This window comes from Halteromyces radiatus, assembly GCF_025201355.1.
Source record: "Halteromyces radiatus strain CBS 162.75 chromosome Unknown BX664scaffold_7, whole genome shotgun sequence".
Lineage (NCBI taxonomy): Eukaryota > Fungi > Mucoromycota > Mucoromycetes > Mucorales > Cunninghamellaceae > Halteromyces > Halteromyces radiatus.
In genome coordinates, this window is record NW_026251693.1 from 294,033 (window position 1) to 312,573 (window position 18,541).

General features: G+C 30.9%; 4 protein-coding genes and 1 non-coding gene across 5 annotated transcripts; 4 read left to right on the forward strand and 1 right to left on the reverse strand.

Annotated features, from left to right (window-relative positions):
* The first annotated feature begins 676 nt into the window (after window positions 1–676).
* BX664DRAFT_339093 (uncharacterized protein) lies at window positions 677–2,578 on the forward strand. Its single transcript, XM_051546563.1, has 5 exons — window positions 677–998; window positions 1,064–1,167; window positions 1,245–1,346; window positions 1,415–1,838; window positions 1,909–2,578. Exons 1-5 carry the CDS (start codon window positions 719–721, stop codon window positions 2,442–2,444), a joined length of 1,446 nt encoding a protein of 481 aa, XP_051397453.1. The 5' UTR covers window positions 677–718; the 3' UTR covers window positions 2,445–2,578.
* Window positions 2,579–3,151: 573 nt separating this feature from the next.
* BX664DRAFT_352069 (uncharacterized protein) lies at window positions 3,152–4,525 on the reverse strand (the record flags this gene model as incomplete). The annotated part of the gene is made up of 1 exon (XM_051547669.1): window positions 3,152–4,525. The coding sequence occupies one exon, from the start codon at window positions 4,523–4,525 to the stop codon at window positions 3,152–3,154; it is 1,374 nt and encodes a 457-aa protein (XP_051397454.1).
* A 1,061-nt stretch (window positions 4,526–5,586) lies between these two features.
* Window positions 5,587–10,347, forward strand: BX664DRAFT_366573 (uncharacterized protein; the record flags this gene model as incomplete). The annotated part of the gene is made up of 16 exons (XM_051548528.1): window positions 5,587–5,709; window positions 5,851–6,025; window positions 6,087–6,314; window positions 6,407–6,467; window positions 6,519–6,919; window positions 6,985–7,205; window positions 7,270–7,809; window positions 7,880–7,987; window positions 8,178–8,289; window positions 8,367–8,533; window positions 8,611–8,814; window positions 8,899–8,976; window positions 9,054–9,255; window positions 9,354–9,676; window positions 9,753–10,054; window positions 10,167–10,347. 16 exons carry the CDS (start codon window positions 5,587–5,589, stop codon window positions 10,345–10,347), a joined length of 3,426 nt encoding a protein of 1,141 aa, XP_051397455.1.
* Window positions 10,348–12,634: 2,287 nt separating this feature from the next.
* On the forward strand, window positions 12,635–12,706 carry BX664DRAFT_t102. The gene has a single exon. It is a non-coding gene; the product is annotated as a tRNA-Glu (tRNA).
* A 3,267-nt stretch (window positions 12,707–15,973) lies between these two features.
* BX664DRAFT_267613 (Noc2p family-domain-containing protein) lies at window positions 15,974–18,251 on the forward strand (the record flags this gene model as incomplete). Its single annotated transcript, XM_051540958.1, has 7 exons — window positions 15,974–16,607; window positions 16,674–16,939; window positions 17,031–17,360; window positions 17,456–17,616; window positions 17,704–17,929; window positions 18,018–18,119; window positions 18,177–18,251. The coding sequence occupies 7 exons, from the start codon at window positions 15,974–15,976 to the stop codon at window positions 18,249–18,251; spliced, it is 1,794 nt and encodes a 597-aa protein (XP_051397456.1).
* Between the last annotated feature and the right edge of the window lie 290 nt (window positions 18,252–18,541).

The window sequence follows — 18,541 nt, forward strand, 5'->3', positions numbered from 1 at the left end:
ATAATATCATCCTAAACAATGTTTTTCATTTTTTTTTTATTCTATTATATGATTGCTTACCTTTATAAGAGCATTATTCCAGAACAACTGAAAAGAGAAACAAGGAAAGAAAAAAAGAACAAAAACAAAAAAAAAAAACAGAACCCATGATTTTTAAAGGTTATCACCACCCCCAGTCACTAAACAAAAAATAATTTTTCTTTACTTATGGTTTCAAAGACCGCGGGTGTTGGGATTACAATATCATCAAAGAATGTTATTCATATTTTATGTAATTACAATTAAAACAGTAAAAGAAAAAACGAAACTAAACAAAAAAAAAACAAAAAGATTATTCTTAATTTTCTTTTGATAATATTCAGTTTAATATATAAGGAAAAAAGAAGGGGACAGTTAGTCACACAATGTAAAAATCGCCAAATGTAATGGAAAGAGGCCGAAATATGAAAATCAGTCAATCAAGTAGGAACATTTTCCGATATTCATTGGCGGTAAAAAAAAAAAAAAAAAAAAAGATTCACCTTTTTGAACCTTTTTTTAATCCAGTATTTGTTATAACGGACTTGATTTTTATCTTGAAAAGGAAATGTCTATATGAAATTTTTCTCCCTTGCCTTTTTTATTTTTTTTGTGCCGCTTTTTTTTTTTTTTTTTTTTTATTCATTCATTCATTGCATTTTCCTTTTTTTTTTTTTCTTTCTTTCTTCTTATGTAGACAATGACTAAAGTTCAACCTGACCAAGAAGAAGATACAACTCGACGACCTTCACTTCGCTGGAAAGAACGGTTTTCACGTACAACACGATTATCCACCATTGACTCACATGTATCAACCAAAACCAATAGTGATAATACTTTTGACAACAATTCCATTCATTCTCAATCTTCAATAGAAAAACATGTTGATAATGTACGTATTACAAAGTCTGCCTTGTCACGAAATAAAGACTTTCATGAAACTTTTAAACAAGTACCTTTAGAAGAACCCTTATTACAAGGTATTACTATTATTTTTTTTATTATTAAAAATAGTTCCGTATATACTAACTTACTTTTATTATAGACTTCAAATGTGCTTTACAAAAAGATATTATCATACAAGGAAGATTGTTTATCACCAAAAACTTTGTTTGTTTCAAATCTACTAGTCTTGCCCATGATACTTCGGTAATGTGATATAGCTTATTTATGCAAGACACATCTAACTTGTAAGGAATTATCTTTCCGCCTTTTTATTAATTTAGCTGGAATTCAAGGTACATGATATTAAACAAATTGACCGAATACGAATGAAACGATGGATGCCAAGAGTCATACAAGTAACCATGAACAATGATGATGAAAAAGTAATCACAAAAAAAATTTTTTTCTTCCTTTTTTTTTTTTAAAAAAAAAAATAATCTTTTTATTATAGCATATTTTTACTTCCTTCTTAACTTCATTATCTTCAAGAGATGATGCTTATTATCGATTACTTGGTGTTTGGGAACAAATATATCCGCCGATGGTGGCATCATCATCATCCTCAACAACATCAACAACAACCAATTCTGCAAATACAAGTACAGTATTATCTACAACAAATAATACCTCAAATAATTCTGCACTTCCTACTACTTCTACTACAACAAATAATTCGACAGTGGAATCAACCTCACAAACTATTCAAGAAGAACATCATTTATCAACCTCCATGAACAATGAACAACCTGCACCATCCACATCTCACTTTAGGATCTTTCATCGAAAACGTGCTCAAACAGTATCTGCTCAACAAACGTCTACAAATAGACCAAGATCAGGTACATCCAATAGTACCCCTTTAGAAAAAACCAATCGTAAGTGATTTATTTATCTTCCTCCCGTTCAAAAAAGTCATCTGATTTTTTTTTTTGATTTTTATTTTAGATAATCATGTTACTTGGAATGACAATCAATCAAACCAACAACAACAGAGTGAATCATCCATTACGCCATCTAGTATCATAAAACCAATTGAATCACCAGTAAAACCAACTTCATTATCATCATCGTCACCATCATCATCATCATCAGCAGCAGCAATAGCAACAGCGTCATCATCATCATCATCATCATCAAAGAAATCACTGATGCCAACTCCACCATCAATACTACATGATCCTTCACCTACTCGTACCAACTCTAGACTTTTTATTACTGGAGGATTACTCGTATTTTTATCCTATGTCTATTTGACATACAAGTTTTATCAAGTGACATTACTCTTCAATGATCAATACCAACAACTTCATTCACATTCGACTCCTTCTTCTCATCCAATACTACGCCATCTTCCTTCTCATCAATTTCAAGACACAACTTGGATTTCAGGGCATCTACAAGAGATGAAAAACCAGGCTCAATTATGGGAACAAGAAACTCTGCGACAAAGAAAGCGACTTTTAAGTTTGATACCTTCGTAGAATTATCATCATCATGATTTCTAGTATAGATTATTCCTCTTTCCTTTCCTACCTTACTATTATTAATTACTATTTAGTATGATTGCATTGTTTTTAGTTTATACTGTGTATATGTCACTCTTTCTTTTCTCAACTACAATAAAAGAAAAAAAAAAAAGAAAAATACCCCAGCTTGTTCCTACCATAAAATTGTCCCAATAGAGAGAAGAAAAAAAAATGTTGAAATGAACTGATATCCTACACCCCCCTTATCCCTATTTTTTATTTATTTATTTATTATAGTCTTCAAGGATGGATGATTGAATCAATTCATCATTATTCAAAGTTTCTATTATTTATATAAAAACATTTCATATATTCAAATAAACTAAAACAAAAGATAAAAACATGTCCATTTACATACGTACTGATGCCCATATACAACACAACACACCCAAAAAAAAAAAATAGACACAATGGAAGATGATGGATAGATATCCAGTGTACATTTATTGATAAAAGAAGATGATCCAAAATACTATGAAGACAGGTATCTATGGAATGCTAGATATACAACATTACTTGACCATATAGATAAATGAAGAAGGAAAATGATGATTGATATGATGGTTGGAATAAGATGGTGAGTGGGATGATGATTGAAATGATGATGATAAATAATAATGATCATGTACCTTCAGAAAGAGACGCTGCAGTAAAAATCCATATCATTCGGGATGTTGTTGCTGCTGAAGATGTTGAGGATACGCCATCATTGCTGAATTCGCTTGCTGTTGCATCATCAGGTAGTGTTGATATTGATCCATTGGCATCTCTTCCGTTTTGATAGACTGTTGATATTGATCCATAGGCATCTCTTCTGTCGTGGTGGGTTGTTGATGTTTGGGTTTCTTACGTTTCGATTTTTCTTTGCAAACCACCTGTCGTTGCCGTTTATGTTCACGTTGAGCCACATGTTGTCTATATTGATCCACTGCTTGTTGTCCATTCGGTATATGAGTGGCGATGGTTGTAAGTAAAACATCGATGTCTTGTTTCAAGTCTTGATTCGTATTGCGCAGATGATATACATAATCAGTTGCTTTTTGAAGAATAGTGGCCTTGTTCAATTTGGTTGCTACAGTCACACCATCCATAAACACTGGTTCCAGGTCTTCTTCTTCTCCACTGTGGGTCATTTCTTCCTTTCCATTGTTGTTCTTTTTCAATCGAGCATAACGAAGTGCTGGTACTGCCTCTTTCAAAGCAGCTATTCTATCATTGATGTTGTTTCTGTATTTTTTTTCCACTGCATTGTGTGCTGATCTTCGAGGTACTGTTTCATTCTCTTGTTGTTGTTGTTGTTGTTGTTGTTGATATCCAGGTGACGATGATGTGGATAGTGGATACATATTTCCCATAGATGAATCCATTGGTGTATATTGTTGTTGTTGTTGTATTTTCTGATCCATCATATTGTTAAAAAAGGTTGAAGCTGGTGGAGAATTTCCAGGAGAAATGGGGGAGACTGGACTATCATCAGCCCAAGGATAAGAAGATGATGTTTGTAAATAAGTTGGGCTACTGGGCATACTATGTTGATTCATATCCGTAGAAGGTAAAAACTTGGCCAATGGACTTGAAGGAGTAGAAGTAACGTTAGTAGGTGATAATGGAAACAAATGATCAGCATAATCTACACTATCGCCATTGATCAGACAAACAGGTCCTTCGATGGTTAAATTACTGGGTTCATTTGAAGGTGTTGACGTATTTGAGGTGTTTGGAGAAGAAAAAGCAATGATGTTGTTGATCAAAGTATTTGTATTATTGAAAGGAGCTTCAAGAGAAGGACGATGAAGTATGACAGTAGGTGGATGATTAGTTGATCCAGTATTATTTGTGTTGAAATACTCTTTTTGCGTTTTTGGTGTGGATGTTGTTGAGTTAGAGGGTTCACCAGGAGGACATGATTGAGTAAAACTAGTAAAGTTATCAGAAGATAAAGTCCAAGCATCATTTGAATTATTATGTAATGACAGTTCAGCATCCAAAGTGGCATCTAATGGAAAATTTGTTCCTGTTGAAAGTATTGTATCCATGGGAATTTGATTTGAATTCATATTGATATAACAATAATAATAATAATAATAATAAAAAGTAAAAAAAAAAAAAAAAAAAAAAAAATAAGAGAAAAGAAAATGGAAAAAAAGAAAAAAATCTTTTTTTAAAATGGTTTCAGTTCCAATGCCGCTCCTTTCAATGCATTGCCTTAAATGAGTGATTGAATCTCAATTTTTATGATCCCTTGTTTTTTTTATAAACCTAATATTTTTTATTGAATCATTTTCAGTGGAATCATAATAATATATTATTTATTTTATTTTTTATTTTATTTTTTTTATTGATTCTGGTGCACACACACGTACACGCACACACGCACTCGTATATCGTGTTCATAATTCAATGGTTTGTTATACCTTTTTATATTCCGACTTGTTTGTGGCTAGCCAATCAATTTTGGTCACAATGTGAAAAATTGGGATTTAAAATAAAAAACATAGTCTTTTCATTCTTACTTAGTTTCTTCTCCTTTCCCTTTTCAGTTGTTTTATAGATCCCTTTTTTTTTCTACATTTTTGATATTGTTATTATTCTATTTCAATTTGATTTTGTCTCTTATTTATAGTTATTGATTGAATATCTTGTATATATATACAAACATATATATACTGACATAGATATATTTGCTGTAAAGAAGAAGAAAAAGAAGAAAAAAAAAAGGTACATTACAAAGTCTTTTTATTAGATTAAAAAAACTCATCTATCTTCTTTTTTTTTTTTTGTAGGTATATCAACTTTTATTATTCAAAACAATAATATATTCCATGGCGACAACTTATTCTTCCTTTGCCATGTCAGCTCAATACCAATCAAGAACTTTATCTCTTCCTGTGATCTCAACTTTCCACACTGATAATAGTCATCAGATGACACAACTGGGAACAACAACAGATAATCCTAGAGTGAAATCAGAATTAACTTGGACTCAACTTATCCATGCTGAAATTATAGGTAAGTTCTTATAAATATCATTATGATATATCTTAACTTCTTTTTTTTTTTTCTTTCTTTTGGTCTTTTTTCAGCTGTCACTAGTGCTATGCGGAAAAATGCTCGTTGGTCTGGTACAAACGTTAATGGTCTTCATATGGGTGGACTTGGTATGAGCATGGGCTTACGAAAAGGAAAATCTCATATAAAGGACCGTGAACTGAAAAATGAGGTAAATAACTTGATAAAACTCTTTTATTTTTATTGACTTTTGGTTATATAGGAAAATCCACTTATGGCTGGTTTTACTAATCTTCGAACTTACTTGGAAAATGTACAAGGTAAAATAAGTTTTCCTATTTAAGGAAAAAAGAAAACTTATGCTCATATATCTTTTTTTTTTTTCTATCTACAAGATGTCAAGGACTTGGATGCTTTGGTATTGTTGAACCCATTCTTGGAAGTAATTCGTTCTGGCAATACGACTGGTCCTATCGCTGGAACTGCTCTTGGAAGCGTAGAAAAATTTTTACATTATGGAATCATTGGTAAGTAATATATAATCAAAGTTCAACCTGGATCAAATATACCCACAGTTCTTTCAAATAGGTTTACACAACCCAAGTATTGCGTTTGCCATGAATGCTTTATCGTCAGCAGCTACACATTGCAAATTTGAGGCATCGGATGCTGCATCAGATGAATTGGTCTTACTTCGTATGCTTCAAGTTTTACAGGTGACTTTGACAAGTGAATGTGGACAAGTACTTAGTGATGAAGCTGTTTGCGAAATGATGGAAACTGGTCTTAGTATGTGCTGTCAAATGCGTCTTACTGGTAAGAAATAAATCATAAAGTATATAATTTTTTTATCTGATCTTTCATCCTCTTTTTTTTTTTTTTTTTTTTTTTTTTTTTTTTTTTGGTAGATATGCTTCGTCGATCTGCTGAACATGTCATGATTAAAATGGTTATATCTATATTTGAAAGGTAAACGAATGGAAAAAGTGTTGATCATATCTTAATTATTTTTTTTTCTAGATTGAAAAATCTTGATGATGAATGGCAATTTGTGGACACTCCTACAGAATCAGATGGTGAAATGCAACGAGATGGACAAACAACAGCTACGCACGCCCCTCATATGAGTACACCACGACCGTCACCATCTCCTACACCATCAACAGATACGACTCCTAACAATAATGATATTAATCATTCTTCAAATGACGATCTGAGGGAACCTGAACAACAACAACAACAACAACAACAACAAGATGATGATAACTCTGTTTCTCAAAACCTAGACATTCCACCCGTGACTGATGTCAATACTATGGTATCAACTTCTTCATCATCTCCTGTTCCTCCGCCTCCGGTAGCACCATCACCAACATATGAAGAAGATTCTGACAGAATAGAAGATCGTCAACAAAATCAAGGTAACACATATATTATTAAAATATTGTTCTTAAGATGACTCATTGCTTACTATATGACATTTTAGATGTACAACCTCTACGACCTTATGGACTTCCAGCAATTCGTGAATTGCTGAGAGTGCTAGTCTCTCTTTTGAATCCTCATGAACATAAACATACAGATTCCATGCGAATGATGGCCTTAAGCATTTTGAATGTTGCCTTTGAAGTGGGTGGTCGCAGCATCAGTCGATTTGAAACTCTTCGTGGACTTGTTACTGATGAATTTTGTAAATTCTTATTTCAGGTATTTAAAGAAAAATGATAACTATGACTAGAACTCTTATTGATTTATCATTATATTTATATAGTTGGCAAAAACGGATTCTACGCCATTACTCTCTCTCACATTACGCACCATCTCCACTGTATTCGATACATTCCGACCATATATCAAGTTACAACAAGAATTATTTTTATTCTTTCTGATTGAACGCTTGTCACCTTCAACGGGTATGGGAAGTCGAGGGATTTCTGTAGACGTCGATGAAGAAGGTAACATTAGCTTCATGTCTTCTTCAGCACATCACGCTTCATTGGATGGCAATTCTGGAGAAAAAGCATCACCATCAGCAATGGTTACTTCAGGCGGTAGTCAATTGGATATTCGCAGCGGCTCACCAAACATGTTTTTGAACAAATCTACTGATTACTATTCGGCGAAATCACATCGGGCTAGTCATACTCTATCTGATCCTCCTATGATTCCTGGTGAAGTACGTGAATTATTGCTGGAATGTTTATTACAATGTGCCCGGATTCCAACTTTTATGGTGGACCTTTGGTTCAATTATGACTGTGATCTCTCTTGTGGTGATCTTTTTGAAGAATTGATTCAATTTTTGAGCAAGGTAAGGATATAAATGAAAAAAGATGATATCAAAGTCCTAATACTCTCTTATATATTACTTCTATGATTAGAACTCGTTTCCAGATCCCCATAACTACTCTGTCATGAACTATCATATCTTGTGTCTAGATACCCTACTTTTGTTTATTGATCATATGGTAGAACGTGTTGGCGAGGAAGTAAGTTGGTATACGAAATGATATTGAGCAATTTCATGATTGATTTTAATATATTTGTCTTTTTTTTTATATATATAATAGGCCGAGCAATCATCAGACAGTAGCTATGTGGTATGTATAATAAAGGAAGAAATATGGCAAATCGATCATCTACTGAAGTTTTTTTTTTACTTATTTTTATCTTCTTTAGGAATTGACCTCAACTGATGAACTTTTAGAACGAAAAGCTAGAAAACGGATTATTTTGACTGGGTCTATGCTCTTCAATGACAATCCCAAAAAGGGGATCGCTTACTTGAAAGGTAAATCTTTTTTTTTTAAGACGTATGTGTTATATTAATTTTTCTTTCTTTCTTACTTTATTATTTGATTCGTTTAGAAAACGGAATTATTCAAGCTGATGCATCCAACGACACAAAAGAAAGCTTGGCTCATTTCCTTCGATCTACACAACAGCTTAACAAGAAAAGTTTAGGTGAATATTTGGGCAAACCAGACAACTTGGATTTGCTACAAGTTTTTATGCGACAATTCGATTTTGAAGGGGTAAGAGACATATATATATATATATTGGAAATAAATTTTTTTAATCTCTCGGTTTTTTTTTTCCATTCTTGTACTAGAAACGTATGGACGAAGCTCTACGAATGGTATTAGAAACATTCCGTCTTCCTGGTGAATCTCAACAAATCATGCGTGTAACAGATACTTTTTCTGAAGTCTATTTTGCAACAAAACCAGCTCAAATAGCAAACAATGATGCTGCGCAGCTTTTGGCCTATTCCATCATCATGTTGAACACAGATCAACATAATCCTCAAGTGCGAGTAAGTACAATCGAAACAAAATAGAGACATGATCATATATAACAGTTTTTTTTTTTGTCTTCTTCCTTCTTTTTACTATTTTAGCGACGTATGACTTTGGAAGATTATATGCGAAACTTACGTGGCGTCAATGGTGGTGAAGATTTCCCAAAGGATTACTTGGTAAGGGAGGGGAATCAGTCACAATTCCTTTCTTTTTTATCACTATGCTCATTATTATGAATTATTTTTGTATATAGGGTGAAATCTATGAAGCTATTCGACAAGATGAAATTGTAATGCCCGAAGAACATGAAGGTCGTTTAGGATTCAATTATGCTTGGAAACAACTTTTACATCGATCCGATACATCTGGTCCATTCGTAGTATGTGATACTTCAAGTTATGATAAAGCTATGTTTGAAATGTCTTGGAAACCTGCCATTGCGGCTATTTCTTATGGTAAAAAAAAAAAAAAAAAAATAGAAACAAAAATAAATAAAATAAGATAAACAATGTAACTACAACATCTAACTTATTTTTACGTTTTTCTTTGTTAGCATTCAATACAGCTCAAGATGATGATACTCTTCAAAAGGCGATTTCTGGATTCCATCAATGTGCCATGTTATCTGCGCATTTCGGTTTATATGATGTATTTGATAGTATCGTGGTGAATTTGGCTACCATGACAGGGTTACTGGATACATCAGGTCATTCAAGTTCTTTACCTGATCCTATTGTGGATGTCGCTGGTGAAAAGTATGTGATCAGTTCCCTGGCGGTACGATTTGGGCGAAATTACAAGGCTCAATTGGCAGCTGTGGTGGCATTTACTATAGTAACAAGACATGGTAATTCTTTACGCAAAGGATGGACGAAGGTAAGACTATTGATAATGATGATGATGATGATAATGGAATAACCATTTCCTTTGTTACGATTATAATGATGATTAGATTCTTCAAGTAATCCGAAATTTATTTGTCAACTCTTTACTACCTCATTCAATGCTTCAAGTGGAAGATTTTGTGTCTGGAACAACAAGTATTCCTTTGAAACCCAAGAACATAACACAATCAAGACAACAACAACGTAGAGATGGATCGTTACTATCGACATTATCCTCCTATTTACTCTCTCCTTATTCAAATGATGAAACATATCGTGCTGATCCTACTGAAGAAGAAGTGGAAAGTACTATGTGTGCTGTTGATTGTGTGGCTGCTTGTCGATTGGAAGATCTCTTCAATGATATCAGGTAAAAAAAAAAAAAAAAAAAAAAAAAATTGAATGATAGAAAAAAAAATGTATTTTTAGACGACTCATCACTTCGTGCTTTTTTTTTTTTTTTTTTTTTTTTTTTAATACAGCAATTTGAAACTAGAACCATTACAAGCGTTGTTGACTGCTATTGGAAAGGTCGGATATGATGGCGAAGCGGTGAAAAATGCTGAAAAACCTATACCTTATGATCCAGCGACTGTCTTGTTTTTGGAATTCATGATTACTATCACTATTCGAAACGATAGTAGAATAGAATTACTTTGGTAAGTTCCTTTTTTTTTTTTTTAAAAAAAAAAAAAAAAGAAAATAAATCTTTTTTCTAATTTGTTTTTTCTCGTTTATATTGATGTAGGCCATACACGACGGAATATATTTTTGACATCCTGGAACAAGCAGAAAAGCAAAGCGTTTTAGTTGTAGAAAGAACAGTGGTTGGCTTACTTCGATTATGTATAAGGATTGCAGACAAGGTAATATATGAATAAATGCGAATAGATGATAGATGAGTTGACTTTTTTTTTTTCTGTACCTAGAAAAACATGCAAGAAGATATCCTGAAATGTTTACGTTTACTTCGTGATTTCCCTCCTTCTGTAACCAAAGCTGTTGCTGAACAAATGATGGCTGGTATTTACAACTTATCATCAGCAAATTCTGAAAATTTGAAGTAAGTTGAATATATGTATATGTTTTTCTTGGAGATAGAATATTAACTCTTTTTTTTTTTTTTTTTTTTGTCTTTAGTAATCCCGAATTTTTGAACACCATTCTAGAAATCAAACAAAAGGTTGGTAGCTCCCTCGGATGATGACAAGTAAAAAAAAAAAGAAAAAAAAAAGAAACTTTTTTTTTTTTTGATGGCGTATCCATAATATAGAAAAGACACAGGATTATTCTTTTTTTTTTTTTTAGATTGATATATATATATATATATATATATATATATATATATATATATATTATATTTGATGATGAAGAATAAAAACTGTTAGCAACTTTTTTTATGACTTTGATATTGACAGTGAACTGAATGGGATGACTCATTATTATCTGTTTGATGATTGAAGGGAATATTGATACGGAAATGTAGCATGAAAATATACCTCATGGTGCACAGATGGAATATGGGTTAGTAAATTAAAGGCGATAATGAAAGACAGAAAGATGGCTTTCTATAGAGTTGCATATAATAAAATATGTTTCATATATTCGAATGGTGATAGTGGTTAATAATATTGGAAGACTACGAGAAAATGACAATAATAATAATATTGGTGTGATAAAAAAATACTTTATTAAAGATATGTAATATGATATACTGTATAATTATGTATGAATAAATCACTAGCATCAACATCACCACAATAAGAGACGAAAAGAAAAGAGAAGTCGGTCAAACAAGAGAATCATCATCTGCTACTGTACACCTATCCAATTGAATTTGTTGCGTATCTATCCAGTTTGATCATGTTTGTAAAATCCTGTGTATTTCTCCTGCTACCTATCCATCCAGTTTATCCAGTCGCATAGTCATCTAATTGTATTCTATCTACAAGAATATGTATAGGAAAAAGAAAGTAAGTCAAACAAACATCGATGTATATTAATTACAAGAAAGACACAAAAAGTTAAAGAAGAGTAAAAAAAAAAAAAAAAAAAAAAAAAAAAAAAAGAAAGAAAAAAAAAAAAGTTGCACTTACCAAAAAAATAAATCATGGTGTCAAAGGATGGCATTGATATATAGAAATATCATTGTGTTTCCACTATAGAGCTTGAGAGAGTAAGGAAAAAAAAAAAAAGAAAAAAGAAAAAGATTATAAAAAAAAAAAATAGATTAGCATTTTGTGTACATATGAATTGATATGACTCTACCTTTTTCAAAATATAATATAAATGACAATAAAAGAGAGGTATTGAATACTATCCTATTGAAAAAAAGAAGCACCAAGAATATGAATCAAAAAAAGAATGATTTAAAAGGAAAAAAAAAAAAAAAGAAAAGAAAAGAATATAAAAAGATAAATGAATATTCATAAAAATATATATAAAAAAAAAAGAAAAGTTAGATTAGTAATAAAATAAATAAGTATTTAATTCATTATTTATGTATAAAATAATAATGACTATAATAATAATAATAATGTAAAAATAAAGTATAATGTAAAAAAACTAAAGAAATGAGAATAAAAAAATATAAAAATAAAAAAAAAAAAAAAAAAAAAGGGAAAAAAGCGAATACATATGAATACTCTCTCATTTCTATATCCAATCATATTGCTCCATTTTTTTTTCTTTTTTTTTTTTAGTCACTGTATTTTCAATTCCTTTCTTATGCTATAAATAATCATTCAAAATAAATAAAATTTTCAGAAAACATAAATAAAACTAAATCAATTCAAACAATAATGATGATTTTTGTAAAAACATTTTTGTAAAAACTCAATCATCATTAAGAAATAAATAAATAACAAAGATGAACTACTAAAAAAGGAAATCGGAGATCCAAAATTACGATGAGATTTATAATGAAGGAGATGGTCTTCGAAATATATTCTCCCATATGGTCTAGTGGCTAGGATCCGGCGCTTTCACCGCCGTGGCCGGGGTTCAATTCCCCGTGTGGGAAGATCTTTTTGCCTTTTTCTTCAAATTTAAGGTTTAATGGATTAGCCAATCAGATTAGTTAAGTGGTTTTTTGGTTGTTAGGGCCAAAATTGAAAAAGTAATTCGTGTTAAGTGATTTTTTGGTTGTAAAGGCCAAAATTGAAAAAGTAATTCGGATGATTGAAAGAGAATAAGTTAAATAGTGAGCACGAGTATTTGATTACGCAAGCACACGTATAAGAAAAGAGGTAAAATAAAAAAAAAGTAAAGTAAAGAAAAAAATAAAGTCTTGTTCCAAATTTGGAAAGTAGATGTAGAGTAAAATTGTTCTGACTTTAAATATAGAACAAAGTGAGCCAATCAAAAGAGATAATCCACAAATACAATTGAAGAGGGATGAAAAGAAAAGATTTATTTAAAAAAATATATTGATGATTAACTAAAGAAAAAGAAAAATAAAGGAAAAAGGTGGGGTATTTATACTAAAATATTATGCAACATAACGATTATATAAAATTGATATTAAAAGTATAACTATAGAGATAAAATTTATATAAAAGTTATGTGCAGAGGATAAATATATAGATGATGTGAATGGAGACTAAAAATTTTTTTATTATTTATATTTTTTTTTTTTTTTTTTTTTTTTTTTTTTTTACTGAACAGTTGTTAAGGCCAAAATTGAAAAAGTAATTCAGATGATTGAAAGATAATAAGTTGAATAGTGAGCACCAGTACTTGCTTACGCAAGCACACGTATAAGAAAAGAGATAAAATAAAAAAGTAAAGTAGAAGAATACAAGTTCAATTCCATATTTGAAAGGTAAGAGTTTAATAAACTTGTTCTGACTTGATATAAAGAGCAAAGTGAGCCAATCAAAAGTAATAATCCACAAATACAATTGGGATGTAAAGAAGAGATGTTTTATTTAAAAAGATGTAAAATATGTTGACTGAACTAAAAAAAAAAAAAAAAAAAAAAGGAAAAGAAGAAAAAGGATGGAGTATTTATACTAGTTATAAAATAAAGTTAAAAACAAAACGAAAACGAAAATGAAAACGAAAACGAAAACGAAAACGAAAATGAAAACGAAAACGAAAATAAAAATAAAAATGAAAATAAAAATGAAAATAAAAATGAAAATAAAAATGAAAAAAAATTTTTTTTTTTTTTGTTTTTCTTCTTTTCTTTTTTTTTTTTCCTCTCCTTTTTTTCTCCTTTTTTTTTTTTTTTTCTCAACAAAATTAATTCGGATGATTGAAAGATAATAAGTTAAATAGTGAGCACCAGTACTTGGTTACGCAAGCACACGTATAAGAAAAGAGATAAAATAAAAAAGAAAAGTAAAGTTAAGAAAAATAAAGATCAAATTCATTTTTTGGATGGTGGAAGTTTGATAAACTTGTTTTTTCTTGCTATAAGGAACAAAAGTGAGCCAATCAGAAGTAATAATCCACAAATACAATTGAGATGGGATGTCAAGAAGTTTTTATTTAAAAAAAATATAATATATTTGACTGAACTGAACTAAAAAAAAAAAAAAAAATGGAAAAAGAAAAAAGGAAAAGAGGCCTATTTATATAAAAATTTTTATAAGAAAATGGACAAGTGTCGATAAAGGTCAAAGTGATGCATGGATAAAAGTGATCTGAATCCCATCATCTGATACACTGATGATCAGAGGATATGTTGGGATAAATAAAAAAAATTATTTTTTTTTTTTAATTTTTTTATTTTTTCCCTTTTCTTTTCTTTTCTTTTCTTTTTTTTTTTTTTTTTTTGTCTCCTCATAAATATTGATTGGATAATTTTTTATAGAATATATGTGAATAGAATATGTCCTGATCAATTGAATAGACACAATGAAGAAAAAGTTGATGGTGTAAAATAACAGGTTGGAAAAATGATTTGACAATCCATCAGCTATTAATTATTAGTATAGATCTATTTTATACTTTATTCATTAATAAACCATAAATTCAACTTTTACGATCATTCTTCTATCTCTTGTTTTTTTTTTATTGATTAAAATCGTATTAAAAATATATTTATTTCAAATTTATAAGAGTGGAAGCTATCTATAATAATCAACTATCATAATAAACTATACTAAACTAAATATTCTTTCGAATACTTTATCACTCCGGAAACGTTTCTTCAATGAGTCTGGTACCAGCATTGGTATTGTTTAGAGGAAAAGGACACCGAATATTCCATTGAGATGCTTAGTAGAAATCCAAAACTGAAGAAGTAATGTTCATACCCAATACCACGACGGGTGAGTAGCCAACAGCTTTTGCTCTTTCCAATCCAGTCAAAACAAGTTGTTTACTGATCCTTTGTTTTTTATTGTTCCGAGTCCACAATTAAAGGTGCTAAAAACAGACTTGCTACAGGTAGCTGAGAGATCTTCTTGTCATATAGTAAAATATGATATGAATGAAAAAAAAAAAAAAAAAAAAAAAAAAAAAAAAGAGAAAAGAAAAAGCTCTCTGCGCGCAGCAAAAAGGGATCCACTTATTCAATGCTTTCTGTGTAGTTGAAAGACCGCAAAAAGTTGGCATAAAAAGTGGCTTTTCCTCTTATGAGAAAAAAAAAACACAGAAACTAGAAAAGTCACCCCGCCTTCTTCTTTTTTTTTTAACTTTTTTTTGTCTTCTTTTTCATTATACAATGGCAAAATCTCACAAAGCAAACCCCAAGAAAAATATCAAGAAAGGTTCTCCATCTGTGAAAAAAGTAGAAAAAGGTGCAAGTGTTCAAAAGAACAAGAAGAATGAAAAAGGTATATTTGAAAAGACATTCTTCTTTTACGTGAATATGGGATTAACCTATATTAGTCCTTCATTTTGTACTTGGGTATTCAATGTGTACTCACCAATGTTTTTTTTTTCTTTTTCTTTTTCTTTTTCCTTTTAGTGACCTCCAAAAAAACTTCAAAGTGAGTATTTTATATCTTGTCTATTATAGATAAAAATTAGATCTAGATTTTGCATACAGGAACGTTTACTAATTGATCTATTGTCTAGATCTACAATGTCTGTGGATGATTTCTTCAATGGTGGTTTTGCCATGAATTCTGATGATGAGGATGCTTTGGATAAGGTAGGATAGTTTTAGTAGATCAGAGTAGTATCATTACAAGTTGATTCATTTTTTATATTATTTATAAAATAGGACTTGCAACAAATGGAACAAGTGGAAGTAGATGATTCTGATGATTCTGATGATGAATTCCTCAAGATAACAAAGCCTATTGAAACACCAAAAGCTGATGTTGATGAAGCAATGGAAGACAGTGATTCATCATCTCAAAACGACAACAATGATCAAATTGACGACAAAGAAGAATCAATGACGGATAGCGAAAGCGACAATGACGAAAAGGAATTACAAGATACTACTATGGAAGCTGAGAGTGATAACGACGACGACGACGACGATGATGATGATGATGATGATAACGACAAGAACACTGATGAAGGTAGCGATAACAGTAGCGACGAAGAAGAAGAAGAAGACAGCAAAGAAAAACTTAAAAAGGACGCCGCCAAACATAAGAAGGAAATAGAAGAACTCAAAAAACGTGATCCGGAATTCTACAAGTTTTTGGAAAAGGAAGATGCTGAACTTTTAGGATTCGACATGTCTGAAGACGAAGATGAAGAAGAAGAACAAGATGAAAAGGAACAAGAATCAGCTGACGAACAAGAGGATAAGGATGAAATCAGTATGCATGACGACACATCTTTGATAACCGTGACAAAATCTATGTTGGCAACATGGGTACAAGACATTGAAGCAACATGTGACCCCAAGGCTGCAAAACGACTATTTTCAGCATTCAAATCAGCAACTAGAATGGGTGATGAAGAAGAACGTGAAAAAACTACTTTTATTTACCAGGTGGTTGATCCAAACGGTATGTTTCTATAATTTATATTATAAATTAACAGTCGTGACACTCATACCTTTTTTTTTTCTTTAGTATTCAATAATGTCTTGACATCAACAATGCGTTTGGCTCCTATCATATTTGGACGATATTTGAAAACAAAATCGGAAGGTGCCTCTCCTACAACTTCTAATCGCTGGATCAAATGGAAATCAACAGTCAAAACATATCTCTCTAGTTTACTGTATTTGATGAAAACATTGACGGACTCTAATATGCAATATTTAGCCATTCATGAATCGGAAAAATGTACTATTTATTGGACTTGTTTTGAAAAGGTCTCAAAGGATTATTTAAAGGTAAAATAAAAAAAAAAGGAGTAAAATAAAAAAAAAAAGTGGAATCAAAATGTTTAATTATTATTTTTGTCGGTCTTCTGTCTTGATTTAGGTTTTATTAAACTTTTATTCAAACTTGGGCTCATCAGATAATGTGCGAATTCAAAGTTTCTTGGCTATTCGTACCTTGGCATCAAGTAGTGTTATCACCAAAAATAAGACAGATGCACCCTTTTTAGATACTTGCTTGAAGAATATTTATTTGACTTTTGTACGAAACTGCAAGAATACTAATTCTCACACTCTCCCTGCAATCAATCTTATGCGGAATTTGGCTGTGGAACTTTATGGCTTTGATCAAGTGTTATCATATCAACAAGCGTTTGTATATATTCGACAATTAGGGATTCATTTGCGTGGTGCAATGCAAACCAAATCCGATGTAAGTTAGGAATAAAATTTAGCCTTTATGTCTGTATATTAATCTTTTCTCTCTTCTCTCTCTCTCTTTCTTTTTTTTTTTAAATAACTTTATAGGAAACGTTCAAATCTGTTTATAATTGGCAATATGTTCATTGTATTGACTTTTGGTCCAATGTATTAGCAACTTATTGTCAATCTGTAGAAAACCAGGAAGAAGAATCTCCATTGAAACCTTTGATTTACCCTCTTACTCAAATTGCCCTTGGTGCTGTTCGGTAAGTACAAAATATATTATATATAGGGGAGCAAGTAGATAGATAGATTTTTGTGTTTACATGTATCTTATATATATATTTGTATAGTTTGATTCCTACAGCGCAATATTACCCTCTACGGTTCCATATTTTGAAAAGCATGGCTTCCCTTTGTGATGCATCAAAAGTATATATTCCTTTGGCCCCATATGTACTGGAAGTTTTAGATAGTGCAGAACTTAAGAACAAAGCAAAACCATCTACTGCAAAGCCTCTCGACTGGGATCTTCATCTTCGAGCACCAAAACCATATTTGCGAGGTCGCACTTACCAGGTAAACACATCAAAGAAAAAAAAAAGATCAATTAATATGTATAAGTTATGATCACTTACTTATATATACCTTTTTTTTTTATATATAGAATGGTATTATAGATCAAGTAGTGGAAGTATTGGAAGCAAGTTTCAAATCCTATTTCCATCATATCGCTTTCCCAGAAATGATCATTCCTACTATTGTCAGTGTAAGTTTGTAAATTTGATAGTTTAATGGATAACTTAAGAAATTACTATTATTTTAGATCAAACGATTTGTGAAAAAGTCCAAAAATGCCAATGGAAACAGAAAATTGATTGATCTCGTGAAGAAGGTATGAAAAAAGAAAGGAATAAAGAAATGAATTTTGATGATTAACTTCTTTTTTTTTTTTTTTGTTTATAGTTTGAAATCAAATCGAACTCGGTCCTTATACAACGAGCCAAGATTGACTTTTCCCCTGAAAGCGATCAAGCTAGACGCTATATGTTCGCTTAGATATTAGTATTGTATATCATTTTAGACTTTTTATTTTTATTTTTATTCTTTATTCTTCATGGATTTATTTTTATTGATTCTCTTTCATCTTCATTTTTTCTATAAAATAAAAGCACCTTCATCATTTTATGT